Genomic DNA, 24089 nt, shown 5'->3' with positions numbered 1-24089 from the left:
GAAAGAAAATCGAGAGGGCCGAAATCTGTACCTTAACCGAGCCTAATTTCAGGCCCATATCCACTCCTGTCTGTAGGAAGTGGAGAAGACGACCCAGATGAAAATCTTCCGTAGGTGCATTCTTGGTCTCACACCAAGACACATACTTTCGCCAGATACGGTGATAATGTTTTATCGTCACCTCCTTCCTAGCCTTTATTAAAGTAGGGATGACCTCTTCCGGAATCCCCTTTTTTGCTAGGATTCGGCGTTCAACCGCCATGCCGTCAAACGTAACCGCGGTAAGTCTTGAAATACACAGGGCCTCTGCTGCAACAGGTCTTCCCTCAGAGGAAGAGGCCAGGGGTCTCCTGTGAGCATCTCTTGTAGATCCGAGTACCAGGCCCTTCGATGCCAGTCTGGGACAACGAGTATCGTCTGTACTCTTCTTCGTCTTATGGTCCTCAACACTTTCGTGATGAGAGGAAGAGGAGGAAACACGTAGACCGATTCGAACACCCACGGTGTTACCAGTCTACTGCTACTGCCTGAGGGTCCCGAGACCTGGCGCAATACCTCCGAAGTTTTTTGTTGAGGCGTGACGCCATCATGTCTATTTGAGGAGTTCCCCAAAGACGTGTTACGTCTGCAAAGACTTCTTGATGAAGTCCCCACTCTCCTGGATGGAGATCGTGTCTGCTGAGGAAGTCTGCTTCCCAGTTGTCCACTCCCGGAATGAAGACAGCCGACAGAGCGCTTACATGATTTTCCGCCCAGCGAAGTATCCTTGTGGCTTCCGCCATCGCGACTCTGCTTCTTGTCCCGCCTTGGCAGTTCACATGAGCCACTGCTGTGACATTGTCTGATTGAATCAGAACCGGTAGGTTTCAAAGAAAACTCTCCGCTTGTCGAAGGCCGTTGTAAATGGCCCTGAGTTCCAACACATTGATGTGTAGACGGGACTCCTGGTCTGACCAAAGACCCTGAAAAGTCTTTCCCTGTGTGACCGCTCCCCATCCTCGGAGGCTCGCGTCCGTGGTAACCAGGATCCAGTCCTGAATCCCGAACCGGCGACCCTCCAGCAGGTGAGCACTTTGCAACCACCACAGGAGGGACACTCTGGTTCCTGGGGACAGAGTTATTTTCCTATGTAAGTGCAGATGGGACCCGGACCACTTGTCCAGAAGGTCCCATTGAAAAGTCATGGAACCTTCCGAAGGGAATGGCCTCGTAGGCCGCCACCATTTCCCCCAGAACTCGAGTGCATTGGTGAACTGACACCCTTTTCGGTTTTAGCAGGTCTCTGACCATGTTCTGAATGTCTTGGGCTTTCTCTATTGGGAGAAAGACCTTCATGTGTTCCATATCCAGTATCATACCTAGGAACGGTAGTCGAGTTGTCGGAATCAACTGTGACTTCGGTAGATTTAGAATCCAACCGTGTTGCTGGAGCACTCTGAGAGCGCCACACTGCTCAGCAATTTCTCCCTTGATCTCGCTTTTATCAGGAGATCGTCCAAGTATGGGATAAATGTGACTCCATGCTTGCGCAGGACCACCATCATTTCCGCCATTATCTTGGTGAAAATCCTCGGGGCCGTGGAAAGTCCAAACGGCAACGTCTGAAATTGGTAATGACAATCCTGTACAGCGAATCTCAGGTATTCCTGATGGAGGGCATATATGGGGACATGAAGGTACGCATCCTTTATGTCCAGAGACACCATAAACTCCCCCTCCACCATGTTGGCTATTATTGCTCTGAGAGATTCCATTTTGAATTTGAATCTTTTTATGTACAGGTTTAGGGATTTCAGATTCAAAATCGGTCTGACCGTACCGTCCATTTTCGGGACCACAAATAGGGTTGAATAGTAACCTCTTCCCTGCTGGTGCAGGGGAACCTTGATTATCACTTGCTGTATACACAGCGTTTGAATTGCAGCTAACACTACATCCCTTTCCGATGTGGAAGCTGGTAGGGCCGATTTGAAAAATCGGCTCGGGGGCACATCCTCGAATTCCAATTTGTAACCCTGGGAAACTATTTCCAACACCCAGGGATTCAGGTCCGAACTGACCCAGGCCTGACTGAAAAGTCGAAGACGTGCCCCCACCGGTGCGGACTCCCTCAGGGGAGTCCCAGCGTCATGCTGTGGTTTTTGGAGCAGCCGGGGAGGACTTTTGTTCCTGGGCACCTGCCGAAGCAGGTGCTCTCTTGCCTCTGCCCTTACCTCTGGCGAGGAAAGAGGATCCCCGACCTCTTTTGGACTTGTGCGACCGAAAGGACTGCATCTTATAGGGTGTTGCTTTCTTTTGCTGTTGGGGAATATATGGTAAAAAATTTGATTTACCTGCTGTAGCTGTGGAAACCAGGTCCGTCAGCCCATCCCCAAACAATACATCACCCTTATAGGGTAGCACTTCCATATGTTTTTTGGAAGCCGCATCACCCGTCCATTGGCGAGTCCATAAGGATCTTCTCGCTGAGATAGACATGGCATTGGCCCTAGAAGCTAGCAATCCAATGTCCTTTGAGCATCCCTCATAAATAAGACTGCGTCTTTTATATGGGCTAGAGTTAGGAATATAGTATCCTTATCCATAGTATCAAATTGATCTGTCAGCTCATCTGTCCAAGCTGCAATTGCGCTACACACCCATGCCGACGCAATCGTCGGTCTTAACACAGCACCCGTATGAGAATAAATACCCTTTAAGGTAGTTTCTTGCCTGCGATCTGCAGGGTCCTTAAGGGCCGCTGTGTCAGGAGACGGTAGCGCCACTTTCTTGGACAAGCGCGTCAGGGCCTTGTCCACAGTGGGGGGTGATTCCCAAATCTCCCTGTCCTGCTTAGGGAAGGGGTATGCCATAAAAATTCTTTGGGGTATCTGCGGTCTCTTATCCGGAGTCTCCCAAGCTTTTCCAAAGAACTCATTTAATTCATGAGATGTGGGAAAATTAATAATCTATTTCTTTTCCTTAAACATGTGCACCCTTGTGTCGGGGACCGAGGGTTCATCCACAATATGCAACACATCCCTTACTGCCACAATCATACACTGAATGGTTTTAGTCACCCTAGGGTGCAATTTTACTTCGTCATAGTCGACACTGGAATCAGAATCCGTGTCGGTAGTAGTGTCTTGTGTTAAGGGACGCTTTTGAGACCCCGACGGGCCCTGTGAGTCGGTCCAAGCTGAGGACTGACCGCCTGATGTCCCCCCTAAACCAGCCTTATCAAGCCTTTTATGTAAAGATGCCACACTTGCATGCAACGTATGCCACATGTCCATCCAATCTGGAGTCGGCACAACCGACGGGGACACACCACTCATTTGCTCCACCTCCTCCTTGGAGAAGCCTTCCGCCTCAGACATGTCGACACACACGTACCGACACCCCCCACACACACAGGGATTAACCTATAAGGGGACAAAACCCCAACCAGGTCCTAAGGAGAGACAGAGAAAGAGTATGCCAGCACACACCAGCGCTTAACAACACTGAAAGAAAATATATATATCCAGATAGCGCTTTTTTATATATATTATGTCAATTCCCACTCACTGCGTCGCCAAAGTGCCCCCCTCCTCTTTTTTCCAGCCTGTGTTCAGCAGGGGAGAGACCAGGGAGCCAGCGTTTTCTTTCTCATGCAGCTTCTGTGGAGAAAATGGCGCTGGTTAGTGCTGAGGATCAAGCCCCGCCCACCCGACGGCGGGCTTCGGTCCCAGTGATTTTTCAAAAAAATGGCGGGGGATCAGCGATTTACTGCCTCTGCAGTCTAATGCCACTGTTTTGTGCCAAAATGTGAGGTTTATTGCTGCCCAGGGCGCCCCCCCCCTGCGCCCTGCACCCTTCAGTGCTGCTCTGTGTGTGTGTGACTGGGAGCAATGGCGCGCAGCCTTACCTCATGAAGATCTGATGTCTTCTGCCACCTAAGATGTCTTCTGTCTTCTCTATCCGCTTCTACCTTCGGCATCTGTGAGGAGGACGGCGGCGCGGCTCCGGGACGAACCCCAGGTGAGACCTGTGTTCCGACTCCCTCTGGAGCTAATGGTGTCCAGTAGCCTTAGAAGCAGTGCCCAACTTGACAAGCCAGCTCTGCTTCTCTCTCCTCAGTCCCACGATGCAAGGAGCCTGTTTCCAACAGGACTCCCTGAAAATAAAAAACCTAACAAAATTCTTTTTCCACAGAAAACTCTGGAGAGCTCTCTGCAGTGCACCCATTCTCCTCTGGGCACAAGATCTAACTGAGGTCTAGAGGAGGGGCATAGAGGGAGGAGCCAGTGCACACCCATAGTCAAAGTTCTTTTTAGGTGCCCTATCTCCTGCGGAGCCCGTCTATACCCCCTGTGGTCCTTACGGAGTCCCCAGCATCCTCTAGGACGTAAGAGAAAAAAAAAAAAAAGTGTAGTCCCCACACACACACCTCACTAAAACCAGCACCAGACACAGGCAGAACCAGCCAGGGGGGATAATGCCATAGCAGGGGAGACACTCAGTGTGGGGTCCCCCTGCCATGCCGTTAAAGCGCCCCCCAAGTAAGTCAGTCCAGGGTTGGAATTCGTCGGAAAGCGGGTCCCCCAACAAATTAAAATGGGGTCCCCGCTCCCGAGCAACAACCAGCACTGGCCTGATAGCCCAGTGCTATGCCCCACACCTCTGGTGGCAGTGGGTGCGGGGTTCATTGTATGCTAATATTGTTCTTTACAGGTGGCCTACAGGTCCCAGCAAGCCTGCCCCAGCATGCTGGCACTTGGAGAACCACAAGTGCCAGCATGCCCGGACATAAAGGGCCCGCCGGCACCTGCAGATCACCTGTAAAGAAAATATAAAAAAAACCCCCACAATACTGTCTTTAAAAAAAGTTTTATTACTCAGGTTCTTCACCCGGGGGCAGCAGCCTTTAAGCTCTTTTGCGTGGCCGTCGCCTTCCCAGGGCTTCCGGCGTCTTCACCTGGAGAATCGCCACCTCCCCAAGGCTTCCGGCGTCTTCCTCCGGCGTCTTCACCTGGGAGGCGGCAGCCTTTAATCTCTTTTGCGTCTTCACCTGTGGGCGGCGGCTGTTAAAATCTTTTGCATAGCCGCCGCCCATCTAGGACTTCCACGGCATCTTCTTTCTTCAGGAGCTCTTCACTGCTTCTCCTCCGCCGTCGGACTGACGCCGCTGCCTCATGCTGACTAATATAATTCAGCGGTAGGGGGCAGGGCGATGGCGTGGCGAGCCGTGATTGGCTCACGGTGGCCATCTTGAATTAAAAAAATTACGCTGGTACCGCTCCGCTGCCAAACTCTGCAGAATGGCAGGCAGGGATCTCGGATCCCGCCTGCCGTGTCCCACCGCCCGCCGCTGAGCCCACCAAGTGATGACAGCGGATCCAGTGACGGATCCGCTGGCCAATCACTGTGGCCTCAACTCACAGGGGTGTGCTTTCATGGGTTGAAAGCACGTGTTCCTGTATGAAAGCGGCCGCTTTCCTATGTAATTTCAACGGGATTTTACTGCCCATGGCTTGGCCCCGCCCGCGCCTCGCTCCCACACCTTTCCCCATTCACAACGGGAGGCACCACGGTCGGTGCCTCCCAAACACATTTAACACCGTGATAATGATTACAATAATAAAGGAGATACTTATGACACAGAATGTGTGTCATGAGTATCTTCTTTGTATTATTTTAATCATTAATGACTACATGTCCCGTGTGTGTGTGTGTGTGTGTGTGTGTGTGTGTGTGTGTGTGTGTGTGTGTGTGTGTGTGTGTGTGTGTATGTATTTATGGTGTAAAAAAAAAATGAACATGTTTGCAACATGTTAAAAGTGACTGCCTGACCAGTAGTTGATTCAGAAACTGTAGCATGCCCTAGGGATGTTTGTCAAGTGTAATGCTGATGGGAGAATGTATTATAGCGGCACATATCGTGCCTCTATAGTGCTTCATGCTTCGAAGGTACTCCGATGAGATGTATTAATAGGATTCTGGTTACCTACCGGTAAATCCTTTTCTCGTAGTCCGTAGAGGAAGCTGGGGTCTACATTAGTACCATGGGGTATAGACTGCTCCACTAGAAGCCATTGGAGTGTGGGCTGACTCCTCCCTCTATGCCCCTCCTACCAGACTCCGTCTAGAAACTGTGCCCGAGGAGACGGACAACTTCGAGAGAAGGATTTTACACAGATAGTGGAGAGATTCACAACAGCTCACACATACAAGGCACATCAAGCTAACTAGCTTGAAACGCAGCAACCACTGAAACATTACTTACCAAGTAACAATGCAGTACTCAACTAAAACGAAGTTGTACTGAACCAAACAACAATAGCAGGAAAACGAAGCGCTGGGCAAGCGCACAGCATCCTCTACGGACTATGAGAAAATAATTTACCGGTAGGTAACCAAAATCTTATTTTCTCTTACGTCCTAGAGGATGCTAGGGTCCACATTAGTACCATGGGGATGTACCAAAGCTCCCAGAAGGTGAGGGAGCGCGCGGAGGCTCCTGCAGAACTGATTGACCAAAATTCAGGTCCTCAGAGGCCAAAGTATCAAACTTGTAGAACTTTGCACACGTGTTCGACCCAGACCAAGTAGCCGCTCGGCAAAGCTGTAAAGCCGAGTCACCCCGGGAAGCCGCACAGGAAGAACCCACCTTACGAGTAGAGTGGGCCTTAACAGATGTAGGACATGGCAATCCTGCCGTAGAATACGCATGCTGGATAGTGAACCTGATTCAGCGAGAAATTGTCTACTTAGAAGCAGGACACCCAAGTTTCTTGGGATCATACAGGACAAAGAGTCTGATTTTCTGTGACGAGCTGTCCTCTTCACATAGATTTTCAGAGCCCTTACAACATCCAAGGACTTTGAAGAAATTGAGGAGTCCGTTGCAACTGGCACCACAATAGGTTGGTAGATATGAAATGCAGACACAACCTTCGGAAGAAACTGACGTCTCCGAAGCTCAGCCCTACCTTCATGGAAGATCAAGTATGGGCTTCTACAGGACAAAGCCACCAACTCCGACACACCTCGAGCAGAAGCCAAGGCCAACAAAGTGACAGCCTTCCACATGAGAAACTTGACCTCAACCTCCTGTAGAGGCTCAAACCAGTCCGACTGGAGGAACTACAACACCACGTTAAGATCCCAGGGCGCCGTAGGCGGTACAAAGGGAGGTTGGATGTGCAGAACTCTCTTCAAAAAGGTCTGAACCTCAGAGAGGGCAGCACACTGTTTCTGGAAGAAAATGGATAGGGCTGAAATTTGGACCTTTATGGACCCCAACCTCAGGCCCATATCCACACCTGCTTGCAGGAAGAGGAGAAAACGTCCCAGTTGAAACTCCACCATGGGAAACTTCTTTGACTCACACCAAGATACATATTTTTTCCAAATACGATGGTAATGTTTAGACGTAACTCCTTTCCTAGCCTGTATCAAGGTAGGAATAACCTTGTTCGGAATGCCCTTCCGAGTTAGTATCTGGCGTTCAACCTCCATGCCATCAAACGCAGCCGCGGTAAGTCTTGATATGCGAACGGCCCCTGCTGCAGCAGGTCCTCCCGAAGAGGAAGAGGCCTCGGCTCTTCTAGCAGTAGATCCAGAAGTTCCGCGTACCAAGACCTTCTTGGCCAGTCTGGAGCAATGAGGATCGCTTGAACCCTTGTTCTCCTTATGAGCTTTAGCACTCTTGGAATGAGTGGGAGTGGTGGAAACACGTACACCAACTGGAAAACCCATGGAGTCACCAGGGCGTCCAACGCCACTGCTTGCGGGTCCCTCGACCTGGAACAATATAGCCTAAGCTTCTTGTTGAGACGAGAGGCCATCATGTCGATTTGAGGTACACCCCAAAGATCTGTTACCTCCGTGAACACCTCCGGATGGAGTCCCCACTCTCCTGTATGAAGATAGTTTCTGCTGAGGAAGTCTGCTTCCCGGATGTCTACTCCCGAAATGAAGATTGCCGACAGCGCCAACGCGTGTTTTTCTGCCCAGAAGATGATTCTTGTAACCTCTGCCATTGCAGCTCTGCTCTTCGTTCCGTCCTGTCGGTTGATGTAAGCCACTGTCGTTACATTGTCCGACTGCACTTGAATGGCCCGATTTCTCTGAAGATGGGCCGCTTGGAGAAGACCGTTGTAGAAGGCTTTTAGTTCTAGAATGTTTATCGGCAGGCCAGCTTCCAGACGTATCCTCTGGTGCATATGTAGATGGATCCCGACCACTTGTCCAGGAGATCCAGTGTGAAGGACCGCGCATGAAACCTCCCGTACTGTAGAGCCTCGTAAGAGGCCACCATCTTTCCCATAAGGCGAATGCATTGATGAACCGACACTTGTGCTGGCTTCAGGACAACCCGGACCATTGTCCGTATCACCAACACCTTTTCCTCTGGAAGAAAACCCTCTGCACCTCCGTGTCGAGGAACATTCCCAGAAAGGACAACCTCCTGGTGGGTTCCAAATGTGATTTTGGAAGATTCAGGATCCAACCGTGTTCTCCGAGCAGGAGAAGAATGGACTGTAACAGCTTCTCCTTGGACGACGCCTTTATCAGCAGATCGTCCAGATATGGAATTATATTCACCCCCTGTTTCCGGCATCACCTTGGTGAATACCCTCAGTGCCGTGGAAAGGCCAAATGGCAGGGCCTGGAACTGGTAGTGACAGTCCAACAGTGCGAATTGGAGATAAGCTTGATGCGGCGGCCAAATCGGAATGTGGAGGTACGCATCCTTGATATACAGGGATACCAGAAATTCCCCCTCTTTCAGACCTGATATCACCGCCCTTAGAGACTCCATTTTGAACTTGAAATCCTTCAAAAAGGGATTCAGCGATTTTAGGTTCAGAATGGGCCTGACCGGACCATCCGGTTTCGGTACCACGAAAAGGTTCGAATAGTAACCTTTTATTTGCAGATGAGGAGGGACGGTACAATAACCTGTGCCTCCACCAACTTCTGGACGGCTGCCTGCAGGACCGTCCTGTCTGCCAGCAAAGCTGGCAAGCCTGATTTGAAAAATCGGTGAGGAGGGAGATCTTGAACTTCCAGCCTGTACCCCTGGGACACAATATCTTGCACCCAGGGATCCAGGCCGGACGACACTCAGACGTGACTGAAATGCCTGAGTATCGCTCCCACCGGCCCCACCTCCAGGGCGTGCAATCCACCGTCATGCGGAGGACTTCGGTGTACCTGAAGCAGGTTTCTGTTCCTGGGAACCTGCAGCAGCAGGTTTCTTAGACTTGGGACGACTTTCCCGAAAGAAGGTGTTGGACGGCTTGGCCTTTCTGGGCTTGGCAGGCCGAAAGGGCTGTGGTGTAGTGGAAGAAAAGGGTTTCTTAGGAGCAGGTGCAGCTGAGGGAAGAAAAGGTGACTTAACCGCCGTAGCCATGGAGATCCACGCATCTAACGCCTCCCCAAAGACAGCCTGACCTGTGTAGTGTAGGGTCTCCACACTTCTCATCGATTCCGCGTCGGCAGACCACTGGCGCAACCACAGTCCTCGACGAGCGGAGACAGACATGGAAGAAATTCCCGCAGCCATAGAACCCAGGTCTTTCATGGTCATGGATTCTACCAGAAATCCTGCCGAATCCTGAATGTTACATAAAAACAATTCAACATCACATTTCTCCATAGTATCCAAATCTTCAAGTAACGTGCCTGACCACTTCACTATAGCTTTGGCAATCCAAGCACTGGCAATAGTGTGACGTAGTATTGCCCCAGAAGCCGTGTACATGGAGTTGAGCGTATTATCAATTTTACGATCAGCCGGCTCTTTCAAGGCGGTAGATCCTGGAACAGGTAAAACCACCTTTTTTGAGAGTCTGGATACTGACGCGTCAACAATGGGTGGGTTTTCCCATTTTTTTCTATCCTCTACCGCAGGCATGTCCAAACTGCGGCCCTCCAGCTGTTGAGAAACTACACATCCCAGCATGCCCTGACACAGCTTTAGCATTCTCTGACAGCAAAACTGTGTCAAGGCAATCCTGATTACATGGAATGAGATCATCCTGAGAGGACATATCCTCTGCAGCATATGACACAGAGTCCCTGGACATAGCTATATGGAGACCACAGACACTCTACATCAGGCATGTCCAAACTGCAGCTCTCCAGCTGCAGAGAAACTACACATCCCAGCATGCCCTGACACAGCTTTAGCATTCTCTGTCAGAGCATGCTGGGATATGTAGTTTCACAACAGCTGGAGGGCCGCAGTTTGGACATGCCTGCTCTACACACACACAGGGGAGGGCAGACAGATTTTCACCCCCAAAGGATGTCCAGAGAGACACAGAGATTAGAACCAATCCACACACAGTGCCCTTTAGGTAAAAGGTGATCCCCTACCAGCGCTGACTGTGCACCTTAATAGGTTACACAGTCTGTATTTAGCCTCCCCCCTTCTACAATGCCCTGGTACCGTGAGAGATAACTGGAGTTGCTGTGTATGGACTTGCTCTTCCTGGACAGTGCTGTGCAGGCAGGAAAATGGTGCTGAATGCTGCTGGGTCCGCTCTGAGGAGAAGCTCCACCCTCCAAATGGCGCTGTCTTCCCACTCTTCACAATGATTATACTGGCCAGAGGATAATGCTGGCTGAGATCCACGGACCCCGACAGACTTTCTGAACAGTGCAGGGTTTAGGCGACGGCTCAGGGCGCCTCCTCACAGTATGCCTCTGAGTTCCGGAGTGCGGTTAATACCGCACTCCCTACCCTGTTGCCGCCATCTTCACACCGGCCCCCCGCTTGCAAGGGGGTCGGTGACTCACTCGCCACAGATCTTCTGGCTCTGTAAGGGGGTGGCGGCATGCTGCTGGAGTGAGCGATCCCCTGTGGCGGATCTATCCCCTCAGGAGCTCAGTGTCCTGTCAGCGAAGATAGTGGCTCAGACCCCGCAGGGCGGACACTACTCCCCCCCCTTAGTTCCACGAAGCAGGGAGGCTGTTGCCAGCAGCCTCCCTGTAAAAATAAGATTTTACTCACCGGTAAATCTATTTCTCGTAGTCCGTAGTGGATGCTGGGAACTCCGTAAGGACCATGGGGAATAGACGGGCTCCGCAGGAGACTGGGCACTCTATAAGAAAGATTTGGTACTATCTGGTGTGCACTGGCTCCTCCCTCTATGCCCCTCCTCCAGACCTCAGTTAGGATACTGTGCCCGGAAGAGCTGACACAATAAGGAAGGATGTTGAATCCCGGGTAAGACTCATACCAGCCACACCAATCACACCGTATAATTCGTGATACTATACCCAGTTAACAGTATGAAATACAACTGAGCCTCTCAACAGATGGCTCAACAATAACCCTTAGGTAGTCAATAACTATATACAAGTATTGCAGACAATCCGCACTTGGGATGGGCCCAGCATCCACTACGGACTACGAGAAATAGATTTACCGGTGAGTAAAATCTTATTTTCTCTGACGTCCTAGTGGATGCTGGGAACTCCGTAAGGACCATGGGGATTATACCAAAGCTCCCAAACGGGCGGGAGAGTGCGGATGACTCTGCAGCACCGAATGAGAGAACTCAAGGTCCTCCTCAGCCAGGGTATCAAATTTGTAGAATTTAGCAAACGTGTTTGCCCCCGACCAAGTTGCAGCTCGGCAAAGTTGTAAAGCCGAGACCCCTCGGGCAGCCGCCCAAGATGAGCCCACCTTCCTCGTGGAATGGGCTTTTACTGATTTTGGATGCGGTAATCCAGCCGCAGAATGCGCCAGCTGAATTGTGCTACAAATCCAGCGAGCAATAGTCTGCTTAGAAGCAGGAGCACCTATTTTGTTGGGTGCATACAGGATAAAAAGCGAGTCAGTTTTCCTGACTCCAGCCGTCCTGGAAACATAAATTTTCAAGGCCCTGACCACGTCCAGTAACTTGGAATCCTCCAAGTCCCTAGTAGCCGCAGGCACCACAATAGGTTGGTTCAAGTGAAAAGCTGATACCACCTTAGGGAGAAACTGGGGACGAGTCCTCAATTCTGCCCTATCCATATGGAAAATCAGATAAGGGCTTTTACATGACAAAGCCGCCAATTCTGACACACGCCTGGCCGAAGCCAACGCCAACAACATGACCACTTTCCACGTGAGATATTTCAGATCCACAGTTTTAAGTGGTTCAAACCAATGTGATTTTAGGAAACTCAACACCACATTGAGATCCCAAGGTGCCACAGGAGGCACGAAAGGGGGCTGAATATGAAGCATTCCCTTTACAAAAGTCTGAACTTCAGGCAGTGAAGCCAGTTCTTTCTGGAAGAAAATCGACAGAGCCGAAATCTGGACCTTAATGGAACCCAATTTTAGGCCCATAGTCACTCCTGACTGTAGGAAGTGCAGAAAACGACCCAGCTGAAATTCCTCTGTAGGGGCCTTCCTGGCCTCACACCATGCAACATATTTCCGCCAAATACGGTGATAATGGTTTGCGGTTACTTCTTTCCTGGCTTTTATGAGCGTAGGAATGACTTCCTCCGGAATGCCCTTTTCCTTTAGGATCCGGAATTCAACCGCCATGCCGTCAAACGCAGCCGCGGTAAGTCTTGGAACAGACAGGGCCCCTGCTGTAGCAGATCCTGTCTGAGCGGTAGAGGCCATGGGTCCTCTGATATCTTTTCTTGAAGTTCCGGGTACCAAGCTCTTCTTGGCCAATCCGGAACCACGAGTATCGTTCTTACTCCCCGCCTTCTTATTATTCTCAATACTTTCGGTATGAGAGGCAGAGGAGGGAACATATAAACCGACTGGTACACCCACGGTGTCACTAGCGCGTCCACAGCTATCGCCTGAGGGTCCCTTGACCTGGCGCAATATCTCTTTAGCTTTTTGTTGAGGCGGGACGCCATCATGTCCACCTGTGGCCTTTCCCAACGGTTTACCAACAGTAGGAAGACTTCTGGATGAAGTCCCCACTCTCCCGGGTGTAGGTCGTGTCTGCTGAGGAAGTCTGCTTCCCAGTTGTCCACTCCCGGAATGAACACTGCCGACAGTGCTATTATGTGATTTTCCGCCAATCGGAGAATCCTTGTGGATTCTGCCATCGCCATCCTGCTTCTTGTGCCGCCCTGTCGGTTTACATGGGCGACTGCCGTGATGTTGTCTGACTGGATCAGTACCGGCTGGTTTTGAAGCAGGGGTTTTGCCTGACTTAGGGCATTGTAAATGGCCCTTAGTTCCAGAATATTTATGTGCAGGGAAGTCTCCTGACTTGACCATAGTCCTTGGAAGTTTCTTCCCTGTGTGACTGCTCCCCAGCCTCGAAGGCTGGCATCCGTGGTCACCAGGACCCAGTCCTGTATGCCGAATCTGCGGCCCTCTAGAAGATGAGCACTCTGCAGCCACCACAGTAGAGACACCCTGGTCCTTGGAGACAGGGTTATCAGTTGATGCATCTGAAGATGCGATCCCGACCACTTGTCCAAGAGGTCCCACTGGAAGGTCCTTGCATGGAACCTGCCGAATGGAATTGCTTCGTATGAAGCCACCATTTTTCCCAGGACTCGTGTGCAGTGATGCACCGATACCCGTTTTGGTTTTAGGAGGTCTCTGACTAGAGATGACAGCACCTTGGCTTTCTCCTGCGGGAGAAACACTTTTTTCTGTTCTGTGTCCAAAATCATCCCCAGGAACAGTAAGCGAGTGGAAGGAACCAGTTGTGACTTCGGAATGTTTAGAATCCAGCCATGCTGTTGTAGCACATCCCGAGATAGTGCTACTCCGACCAGTAACTGCTCCCTGGACCTCGCCTTTATAAGGAGATCGTCCAAGTACGGGATAATTAAAACTCCCTTTTTTCGAAGGAGTATCATCATTTCTGCCATTACCTTGGTAAACACCCTCGGTGCCGTGGACAGTCCAAACGGTAGTGTCTGGAATTGGTAATGGCAATCCTGCACCACAAATCTGAGGTACTCCTGGTGAGGAAGGTAAATGGGGACATGCAGGTAAGCATCCTTGATGTCCAGGGATACCATGTAATCCCCCTCGTCCAGGCTTGCTATAACCGCCCTGAGCGATTCCATCTTGAACTTGAATTTTTTTATGTATGTGTTCAAGGATTTCAAATTTAAAATGGGTCTCACCGAACCGTCCGGTTTCGGTACCACAAACAGTGTGGAATAGTAACCCCGTCCTTGTTGAAGTAGGGGTACCTTGACTATCACCTGCTGGGAATACAGCTTGTGAATGGCCTCTAGCACAGCCTCCCTGCCCGAGGGAGTTGTCGGTAAGGCCGATTTGAGGAAACGGCGGGGGGGAGGCGCCTCGAATTCCAGCTTGTACCCCTGAGATACTATTTGAAGGATCCAGGGATCCACCCGTGAGCGAACCCACTGATCGCTGAAATTTTGGAGGCGGCCCCCCACCGTACCTGGCTCCGCCTGTGGAGCCCCACCGTCATGCGGCGGATTTGGAAGAAGCGGGGGAGGACTTTTGGTCCTGGGAACCTGCTGTGCGTTGCAGCTTTTTCCCCCTTCCTCTGCCTCTAGACAGAAAGGACCCGCCTTTTCCCCGCCTGTTTTTCTGGGGTCGAAAGGACTGTACCTGGTAATACGGCGCTTTCTTAGGCTGTGAGGGGACATGGGGCAAAAATGCTGACTTCCCAGCTGTAGCTGTGGAAACAAGGTCTGAAAGACCATCCCCGAATAACTCCTCACCCTTATAAGGCAAAACTTCCATGTGCCTTTTAGAATCTGCATCTCCTGTCCACTGCCGAGTCCATAAGCCTCTCCTAGCAGAAATGGACAATGCACTTATTCTAGATGCCAGCCGGCAGATCTCCCTCTGTGCATCTCTCATGTACAAGACTGAGTCTTTTATATGCTCTACGGTTAGCAATATAGTGTCCCTGTCTAGGGTGTCAATATTTTCCGACAGGGAATCTGACCATGCAACAGCAGCACTGCACATCCACGCTGAAGCAATAGCTGGTCTCAGTATAACACCAGTGTGTGTATATATAGACTTTAGGATAGCCTCCTGCTTTCTATCAGCAGGTTCCTTTAGGGCGGCCGTATCCGGAGACGGTAGTGCCACCTTTTTAGACAAACGTGTGAGCGCTTTATCCACCCTAGGGGGAGTTTCCCAACGTGACCTATCCTCTGGCGAGAAAGGGAACGCCATTAGTAATTTTTTTGAAATCACCAATTTTTTATCGGGGAAAGCCCACGCTTCTTCACACACTTCATTTAATTCTTCAGATGGGGGAAAAAATAAGAATTTACTTACCGATAATTCTATTTCTCGGAGTCCGTAGTGGATGCTGGGGTTCCTGAAAGGACCATGGGGAATAGCGGCTCCGCAGGAGACAGGGCACAAAAAGTAAAGCTTTAGGATCAGGTGGTGTGCACTGGCTCCTCCCCCTATGACCCTCCTCCAAGCCTCAGTTAGGTACTGTGCCCGGACGAGCGTACACAATAAGGAAGGATTTATGAATCCCGGGTAAGACTCATACCAGCCACACCAATCACACTGTACAACCTGTGATCTGAACCCAGTTAACAGTATGATAACAGCGGAGCCTCTGAAAGGATGGCTCACAACAATAATAACCCGATTTTTGTAACTATGTACAAGTAATGCAGATAATCCGCACTTGGGATGGGCGCCCAGCATCCACTACGGACTCCGAGAAATAGAATTATCGGTAAGTAAATTCTTATTTTCTCTATCGTCCTAGTGGATGCTGGGGTTCCTGAAAGGACCATGGGGATTATACCAAAGCTCCCAAACGGGCGGGAGAGTGCGGATGACTCTGCAGCACCGAATGAGAGAACTCCAGGTCCTCCTTAGCCAGGGTATCAAATTTGTAGGATTTTACAAACGTGTTTGCCCCTGACTAAATAGCCGCTCGGCAAAGTTGTAAAGCCGAGACCCCTCGGGCAGCCGCCCAAGATGAGCCCCCTTCCTTGTGGAATGGGCATTTACATATTTTGGCTGTGGCAGGCCTGCCACAGAATGTGCAAGCTGAATTGTATTACACATCCAACTAGCAAAAGTCTGCTTAAAAGCAAGAGCACCCAGTTTGTTGGGTGCATACAGGATAACAGCAAGTCAGTTTTCCTGACTCCAGCCGTCCTGGAACCTATATTTTCAGGGCCCTGACCACATCTAGCAACTTGGAGTCCTCCAAGTCCCTAGTAGGCGCAAGACACCACAATAAGCTGGTTCAGGTGAAACACTGACACCACCTTAGGGAGAGAACTGGGGACGAGTCCGCAGCTCTGCCCTGTCCGAATGGACAAACAGATATGGGCTTTTTTGAGAAAAAAAAAAAAAACACCAATTTGACACTCGCCTGGTCCAGGCCAGGTCCAAGAGCATGTTCACTTTTCATGTGAGATGCTTCAAATCCACAGATTTGACTGGTTTTAAACCAATGTGTTTTGAGGAATCCCAGAACTACGTTGAGATCCCACAGTGCCACTGGAGGCACAAAAGGGGGTTGTATATGCAATACTCCCTTGACAAACTTCTGGACTTCAGGAACTGAAGCCAATTCTTTCTGGAAGAAAAATCGACAGGGCCGAAATTTGAACCTTAATGGACCCCAATTTGAGGCCCATAGACACTCCTGTTTGCAAGAAATGCAGGAATCGACCGAGTTGAAATTTCTTCGTGGGGCCTTCCTGGCCTCACACCACGCAACATATTTTCGCCACATGTGGTGATAATGTTGTGCGGTCACCTCCTTTCTGGCTTTGACCAGGGTAGGAATGACCTCTTCCTGAATGCCTTTTCCCTTAGGATCCGGCGTTCCACCGCCATGCCGTCAAACGCAGCTGCGGTAAGTCTTGGAACAGACATGGTACTTGCTGAAACAAGTCCCTTCTTAGCGGCAGAGGCCATAAGTCCTCTGTGAGCATCTCTTGAAGTTCCGGGTACCAAGTCCTTCTTGGCCAATCCGGAGCCATGAGTATAGTTCTTACTCCTCTACGTCTTATAATTCTCAGTACCTTAGGTATGAAAAGCAGAGGATGGAACACATACACCGACTGGTACACCCACGGTGTTACCAGAACGTCCACAGCTATTGCCTGAGGGTCTCTTAACCTGGCGCAATACCTGTCCCGTTTTTTGTTCAGACGGGACGCCATCATGTCCACCTTTGGTAATTCCCAACGGTTTACAATTATGTGGAAAACTTCCCCATGAAGTTCCCACTCTGCCGGGTGGAGGTCGTGCCTACTGAGGAAGTCTGCTTCCCAGTTTCCATTCCCGGAATGAAACACTGCTGACAGTGCTATCACATGATTTTCCGCCCAGCGAAAAGTCCTTGCAGTTTTTGCCACTGCCCTCCTGCTTCTTGTGCCGCCCTGTCTATTTACGTGGGCGACTGCCGTGATGTTTTATCCCACTGGATCAATACCGGCTGACCTTGAAGCAGAGGTCTTGCTAAGCTTAGAGCATTATAAATTTACCCTTAGCTATATTTATGTGGAGAAAAATCTCCAGACTTGATCACACTCCCTGGAAATTTTTTCCTTGTGTGACTGCTCCCCAGCCTCTCGGGCTGGCCTCCGTGGTCACCAACATCCAAAACTGAATGCCGAATCTGCGGCCCTCTAGAAGATGAGCACTCTGTAACCACCACAGGAGAGACACCCTTGTCCTTGGATATAGGGTTATCCGCTGATGCATCTGAAGATGCGATCCGGACCATTTGTCCAGCAGATCCCACTGAAAAGTTCTTGCATGAAATCTGCCGACTGGAATTGCTTCGAAGGAAGTCACCATTTTTTTTTTTATTTTTTTTTACCATGGCCCTTGTGCAATGATGCACTGATTTTAGGAGGTTCCTGACTAGCTCGGATAACTCCCTGGCTTTCTCTTCCGGGAGAAACACCTTTTTCTGGACTGTGTCCAGAATCATCCCTAAGCACAGGAGACTTGTTGTCGGGATCAGCTGCGATTTTGGAATATTTAGAATCCACCCCTGCTGTTGTAACAGTATCCGAGATAGTGCTACTCCGACCTCCAACTGTTCCCTGGACTTTGCCCTTATCAGGAGATCGTCCAAGTAAGGGATAATTAAGACGCCTTTTCTTCGAAGAAGAACCATCATTTCGGCCATTACCTTGGTAAAGACCCGGGGTGCCGTAGATAATCCAAACGGCAGCGTCTGAAACTGATAGTGACAGTTCTGTACCACGAACCTGAGGTACCCTTAGTGATAAGGGCAAATTTGGGACATGGAGGTAAGCATCCCTGATGTCTCGGGACACCAGATAGTCCCCTTCTTCCCGGTTCGTTATCACTGCTCTGAGTGACTCCATCTTGATTTGAACCTTTGTAAGTGTTCAAATTTTTTTAGATTTAGAATAGGTCTCACCTAGCCTTCTGGCTTCAGTACCACAATATAGTGTGGAATAATACCCCCTTTTCTTGTTGTAGGAGGGGTAATTTAATTATCACCTGCTGGGAATACAGCTCGTGATTTTTTTTCCCATACTGCCTCCTTGTCGGAGGGAGACCTTGGTAAAGCAGACTTCAGGAGCCTGCGCAGGGGAAACGTCTCGACATTCCAAACTGTACCCCTGGGATACTACTTGTAGGATCCAGGGGTCCTGTACGGTCTCAGCGTCATGCTGAGAGCTTGTCAGAAGCGGTGGAACGCTTCTGTTCCTGGGAATGGGCTGCCTGCTGCAGTCTTCTTCCCTTTCCTCTATCCCTGGGCAGATATGACTCTTATAGGGACGAAAGGACTGAAGCTGAAAAGACGGTGTCTTTTTCTGCAGAGATGTGACTTAGGGTAAAAACGGTGGATTTTCCAGCAGTTGCCGTGGCCACCAGGTCCGATGGACCGACCCCAAATAACTCCTCTTCCTTTATACGGCAATACACCTTTGTGCCGTTTGGAATCTGCATCACCTGACCACTGTCGTGTCCATAAACATCTTCTGGCAGATATGGACATCGCACTTACTCTTGATGCCAGAGTGCAAATATCCCTCTGTGCATCTCGCATATATAGAAATACATCCTTTAAATGCTCTATAGTCAATAAAATACTGTCCCTGTCAAGGGTATCAATATTTTTAGTCAGGGAATCCGACCAAGCCACCCCAGCTCTGCACATCCAGGCTGAGGCGATCGCTGGTCGCAGTATAACACCAGTATGTGTGTATATACTTTTTATGATATTTTTCCAGCCTCCTGTCAGCTGGCTCCTTGAGGACGGCCCTATCTATAGACGGTACCGCCACTTGTTCTGATAAGCGTGTGAGCGCCTTATCCACCCTAAGGGGTGTTTCCCAACGCGCCCTAACTTCTGGCGGGAAAGGGTATACCGCCCATATTTTCTATCGGGGGGAACCCACGCATCATCACACACTTCATTTAATTTATCTGATTCAGGAAAAACTACGGTAGTTTTTTCACATCCCACATAATACCCTCTTTTGTGGTACTTGTAGTATCAGAAATATGTAACACCTCCTTCATTGCCCTTAACGTGTGGCCCTAATAAGGAATACGTTTGTTTATTCACCGTCGACACTGGATTCAGTGTCCCTGTCTGTGTCTGTGTCGACCGACTAAAGTAAACGGGCGTTTTAAAACCCCTGACGGTGTTTTTGAGACGTCTGGACCGGTACTAATTGTTTGTCGGCCGTCTCATGTCGTCAACCGACCTTGGCGCGTGTTGACATTATCACGTAATTCCCTAAATAAGCCATCCATTCCGGTGTCGACTCCCTAGAGAGTGACATCACCATTACAGGCAATTGCTCCGCCTCCTCACCAACATCGTCCTCATACATGTCGACACACACGTACCGACACACAGCACACACACAGGGAATGCTCTGATAGAGGACAGGACCCACTAGCCCTTTGGAGAGACAGAGGGAGAGTTTGCCAGCACACACCAAAAACGCTATAATTATATAGGGACAACCTTATATAAGTGTTTTCTCTTATAGCATCTTTTTTATATATTTCTAACGCCAAATTAGTGCCCCCCCTCTCTGTTTTAACCCTGTTTCTGTAGTGCAGTGCAGGGGAGAGCCTGGGAGCCTTCCCTCCAGCCTTTCTGTGAGGGAAAATGGCGCTGTGTGCTGAGGAGATAGGCCCCGCCCCTTTTTCGGCGGCCTAGTCTCCCGCTCTTAACGGATTCTGGCAGGGGTTAAATATCTCCATATAGCCCCCGGAGGCTATATGTGAGGTATTTTTAGCCAAAAAAGGTTTTCATTTGCCTCCCAGGGCGCCCCCCTCCCAGCGCCCTGCACCCTCAGTGACTGCCGTGTGAAGTGTGCTGAGAGGAAAATGGCGCACAGCTGCAGTGCTGTGCGCTACCTTAAGAAGACTGAGGAGTCTTCTGCCGCCGATTCTGGACCTCTTCTCGTTTCAGCATCTGCAAGGGGGCCGGCGGCGAGGCTCCGGTGACCATCCAGGCTGTACCTGTGATCGTCCCTCTGGAGCTAATGTCCAGTAGCCAAGAAGCCAATCCATCCTGCACGCAGGTGAGTTCACTTCTTCTCCCCTAAGTCCCTCGTTGCAGTGATCCTGTTGCCAGCAGGACTCACTGTAAAATAAAAAACCTAAGCTAAAAACTTTTCTAAGCAGCTCTTTAGGAGAGCCACCTAGATTGCACCCTTCTCAGCCGGGCACAAAAATCTAACTGAGGCTTGGAGGAGGGTCATAGGGGGAGGAGCCAGTGCACACCACCTGATCCTAAAGCTTTACTTTTTGTGCCCTGTCTCCTGCGGAGCCGCTATTCCCCATGGTCCTTTCAGGAACCCCAGCATCCACTAGGACGATAGAGAAACTATAGGTAGTTTTTTCTCCCCAAACAATACCCTTTTTTGAGGTACCTGGGTTTATATCAGAAAGGTGTAATACCTCTTTCATTGCCTCAATCATGCAACGAATGGCCCTAGTAGACATTAAATTTGACTCATCGTCGTCGACACTGGTATCAGTATCCGTGTCGACATCTGTGTCTGCCATCTGAGGTAGCGGGCGCTTTAGAGCCCCAGATGGCCTTTGAGTCGTCTGGGCAGGCACAAGCTGAGAAGCCGGCTGTCCCGCATTTGGCATGTCGTCACATTTTTTATGTAAGGAGTCGACACTTGCACGTAATTCCTTCCATAAATCCATCCACTCAGGTGTCTGCCCCGCAGGGGGTGACATCACATTTACAGGCATCTGCTCCGCCTCCACATAAGTCTCCTCATCAAACATGTCGACACAGCCGTACCGACACACCGCACACACACAGGGAATGCTCTTAAAGAAAACAGGACCCCACAAAAGCCCTTTGGGGAGACAGAGAGAGAGTATGCCAGCACACACCAGAGCGCTATAATAATGCAGGGACTAACTGAATTATGACCCTTTATAGCTGCTTATAGTATTAAACTGCGCCTAAATTTAGTGCCCCCATCTCTTTTTTACCCTTTCTGTAGTGTAGACTGCAGGGGAGAGCCAGGGAGCTTCCTTCCAGCGGAACTGTGAGGGAAAAATGGCGCCAGTGTGCTGAGGGAGATGGCTCCGCCCCTTTTTCGGCGGACTTTTCTCCCGCTATTTTCTGTATTCTGGCAGGGGTAATTACCACATATATAGCCTCTGGGGCTGTATATTGTGGTTATTTTGCCAGCCAAGGTGTTTTTATTGCTGCTCAGGGCGCCCCCCCCAGCGCCCTGCACCCTCAGTGACCGGAGTGTGAAGTGTGTAATGAGGAGCAATGGCGCACAGCTGCAGTGCTGTGCGCTACCTTGGTGAAGACTGAAGTCTTCTGCCGCCGATTTTCCGGACCATCTTCATGCTTCTGGCTCTGTAAGGGGGACGGCGGCGCGGCTCCGGGAACGAACACCAAGGACGGGTCCTGCGGTCGATCCCTCTGGAGCTAATGGTGTCCAGTAGCCTAAGAAGCCCAAGCTAGCTGCAAGCAGGTAGGTTCGCTTCTTCTCCCCTTAGTCCCTCGTTGCAGTGAGCCTGTTGCCAGCAGGTCTCACTGTAAAATAAAAAACCTAAATTAAACTTTCTTTCTAGGAGCTCAGGAGAGCCCCTAGTGTGCATCCAGCTCAGCCGGGCACAGAAATCTAACTGAGGTCTGGAGGAGGGGCATAGAGGGAGGAGCCAGTGCACACCAGATAGTACCAAATCTTTCTTATAGAGTGCCCAGTCTCCTGCGGAGCCCGTCTATTCCCCATGGTCCTTACGGAGTTCCCAGCAACCACTAGGATGTCAGAGAAATAGTAAACTAAAAAAAAACCCTTTTTTTTAAAGAAGCTCTGTAGAGCTCCCCTAGCTGTAACCGGCTCATCCGGGCACATTTTCTAAACTTAGTCTGTTAGGAGGGGCATAGAGGGAGGAGCCAGCCCACACTCTCAAACTCTTAAAGTGCCAATGGCTCCTAGTGGACCCGTCTATACCCCATGGTACTAATGTAGACCCCCAGCATCCTCTAGGACGTAAGAGAAAACATCTTGTTTACAGGAGTGGGGGAGCACAAACTCTCCCCTCCAGTGGTCCTAGTACTGATGCACTGCGTCTCTCCCGCTACTATTGCGAGATCTTCTGTGCAGCTCGGATCCGGCAGCCACCGCAGCCAGAGACTGCGCTGTCCCTGCTGTGCTGAAGAGGCACCACCTGCAGCTGTTGAAATTGATAGCTGCAGGTGTCAGAATGGTCAGACATTGCACCACATAATGGCGCACTACCTTATAGATATCATCGCCAATATAGACATAGGCCATACAGCACACACCGCCACAGTAAATATATGGAGGGAAGCAGCATCCGCATACCTAACATGCGCTGATACCACTCCTCTCCCCCATATCAACTCATCATAAATCTCCCGAGTGCCTTGTGTCTGTGTAATACTTTTAGAGCACACTGTGTTCCGCTAGTGAACTGTGCTGGGTTAAGGAATTTTGCTCATAATTTAACACTTTTTAATCCAAATGTGGAAAATTGTGTTTTGTTTCAAAGTTTGCCTAGTGCTGTCATAGTTGTTTTCAATGCCAAGGCTATAAAAGGCCTAACTGGGTGTAGCTCAGAAGCCAGCTCTGTATAGATGTCCCCCTCTGTATCTGGGAGGTACATTTAACTGCAATGTAATGGTGTTATGATCATACAGTATATGCTAGTGTGGGGACTTGCAGAGAATTGGAGTGCTGTAACGATGGGCTGCAAACTCAAATATTTTGATCAAAATATGAACAAAATCCCTGTGCTTTTACCAATAGTCTTTCTGTTTTGTGGAAAGATTTGGGGAGGAAAGGATTGGGTGGGGGGTGAGATATGTGCTGCTTTTAGTATTAGGCTCCTGTACACAACTGCCAGTCCATGAGGAAATGTGTGTGTATTTACATACAGTACTAAAGATGTGAGTTTACCTGGTGATAGAAATCATCATCATCAAAAATCTCTTCATCAAGTTCTTTAAGCTGGGAGTTCGGTTTTCCTTCTGCCTGCACACCCTAAAAATCACAGCGAAATAATGGGTCATGTGATTTGTAAGAGTGAATAGCAAAAGCGGGTAATTAAGATTACCCCGTCATAAATTAACATTTTATGTATGTTTCAGTTACCACATTTTTGACTGTAAAACCCTTAAGTACTGTATGAATTTTAGTTATCTGTAAGTTATAGAAGGCCATTATTGTAATTCCATAATCACCAAATAAGCAGACTTCTCCCCAAATCCTTAATCAGGGGTATACGGGCAGTTGTGTTGGGAAAGCGGAACACCCAAGACCTATAGTGCTGGACCCCTGAGCTTGTGCAATGAGAGGATAAAGCTGCCTGGAAAGGTAACTAACATCTTGCAGATTGTTCCTTGTGTGGAAAGCATCAGAGTAATTTTATTGTACCTGCCTGGCACCATTAGCACTAGCAGAGAATTGGGAGCCAGCTGCTAGTGACTGCGCCTGGTAGTAGTTTTTCAGTATAAGGCTAGTATCCAATTAGCTGCGGTGACTGATCGGCCCAATGCTATCCAATTAGCCCCCATAAATAGCAATTATCAGGGATTATGCTTATAAACGTAATCTGCGATAACATGCCACCGGAGACCCGTTTTTGCACGATAACTCCTGGGTCTGAGAATTTATGTATTATTGCCCGAAAACGGGTC

At 49.7% G+C, this 24089-nt stretch overlaps 1 protein-coding gene across 2 annotated transcripts in view; it reads right to left on the bottom strand.

Moving 5' to 3' along the window:
* The window catches only part of AATF (apoptosis antagonizing transcription factor), a 402606-nt gene that overhangs the window by 95360 nt on the left and 283157 nt on the right, over positions 1-24089 (bottom strand). For both annotated transcript variants that reach the window (XM_063954827.1, XM_063954826.1), the window contains exon 8: positions 23350-23433. In XM_063954827.1, the coding sequence (XP_063810897.1) occupies positions 23350-23433 (84 nt within the window). The remainder of the gene's footprint in view (positions 1-23349; positions 23434-24089) is intronic.

The sequence above is a fragment of the Pseudophryne corroboree genome, chromosome 2 (assembly GCF_028390025.1).
Source record: "Pseudophryne corroboree isolate aPseCor3 chromosome 2, aPseCor3.hap2, whole genome shotgun sequence".
Lineage (NCBI taxonomy): Eukaryota > Metazoa > Chordata > Amphibia > Anura > Myobatrachidae > Pseudophryne > Pseudophryne corroboree.
This window is presented reverse-complemented; position numbering and strand designations above follow the sequence as displayed.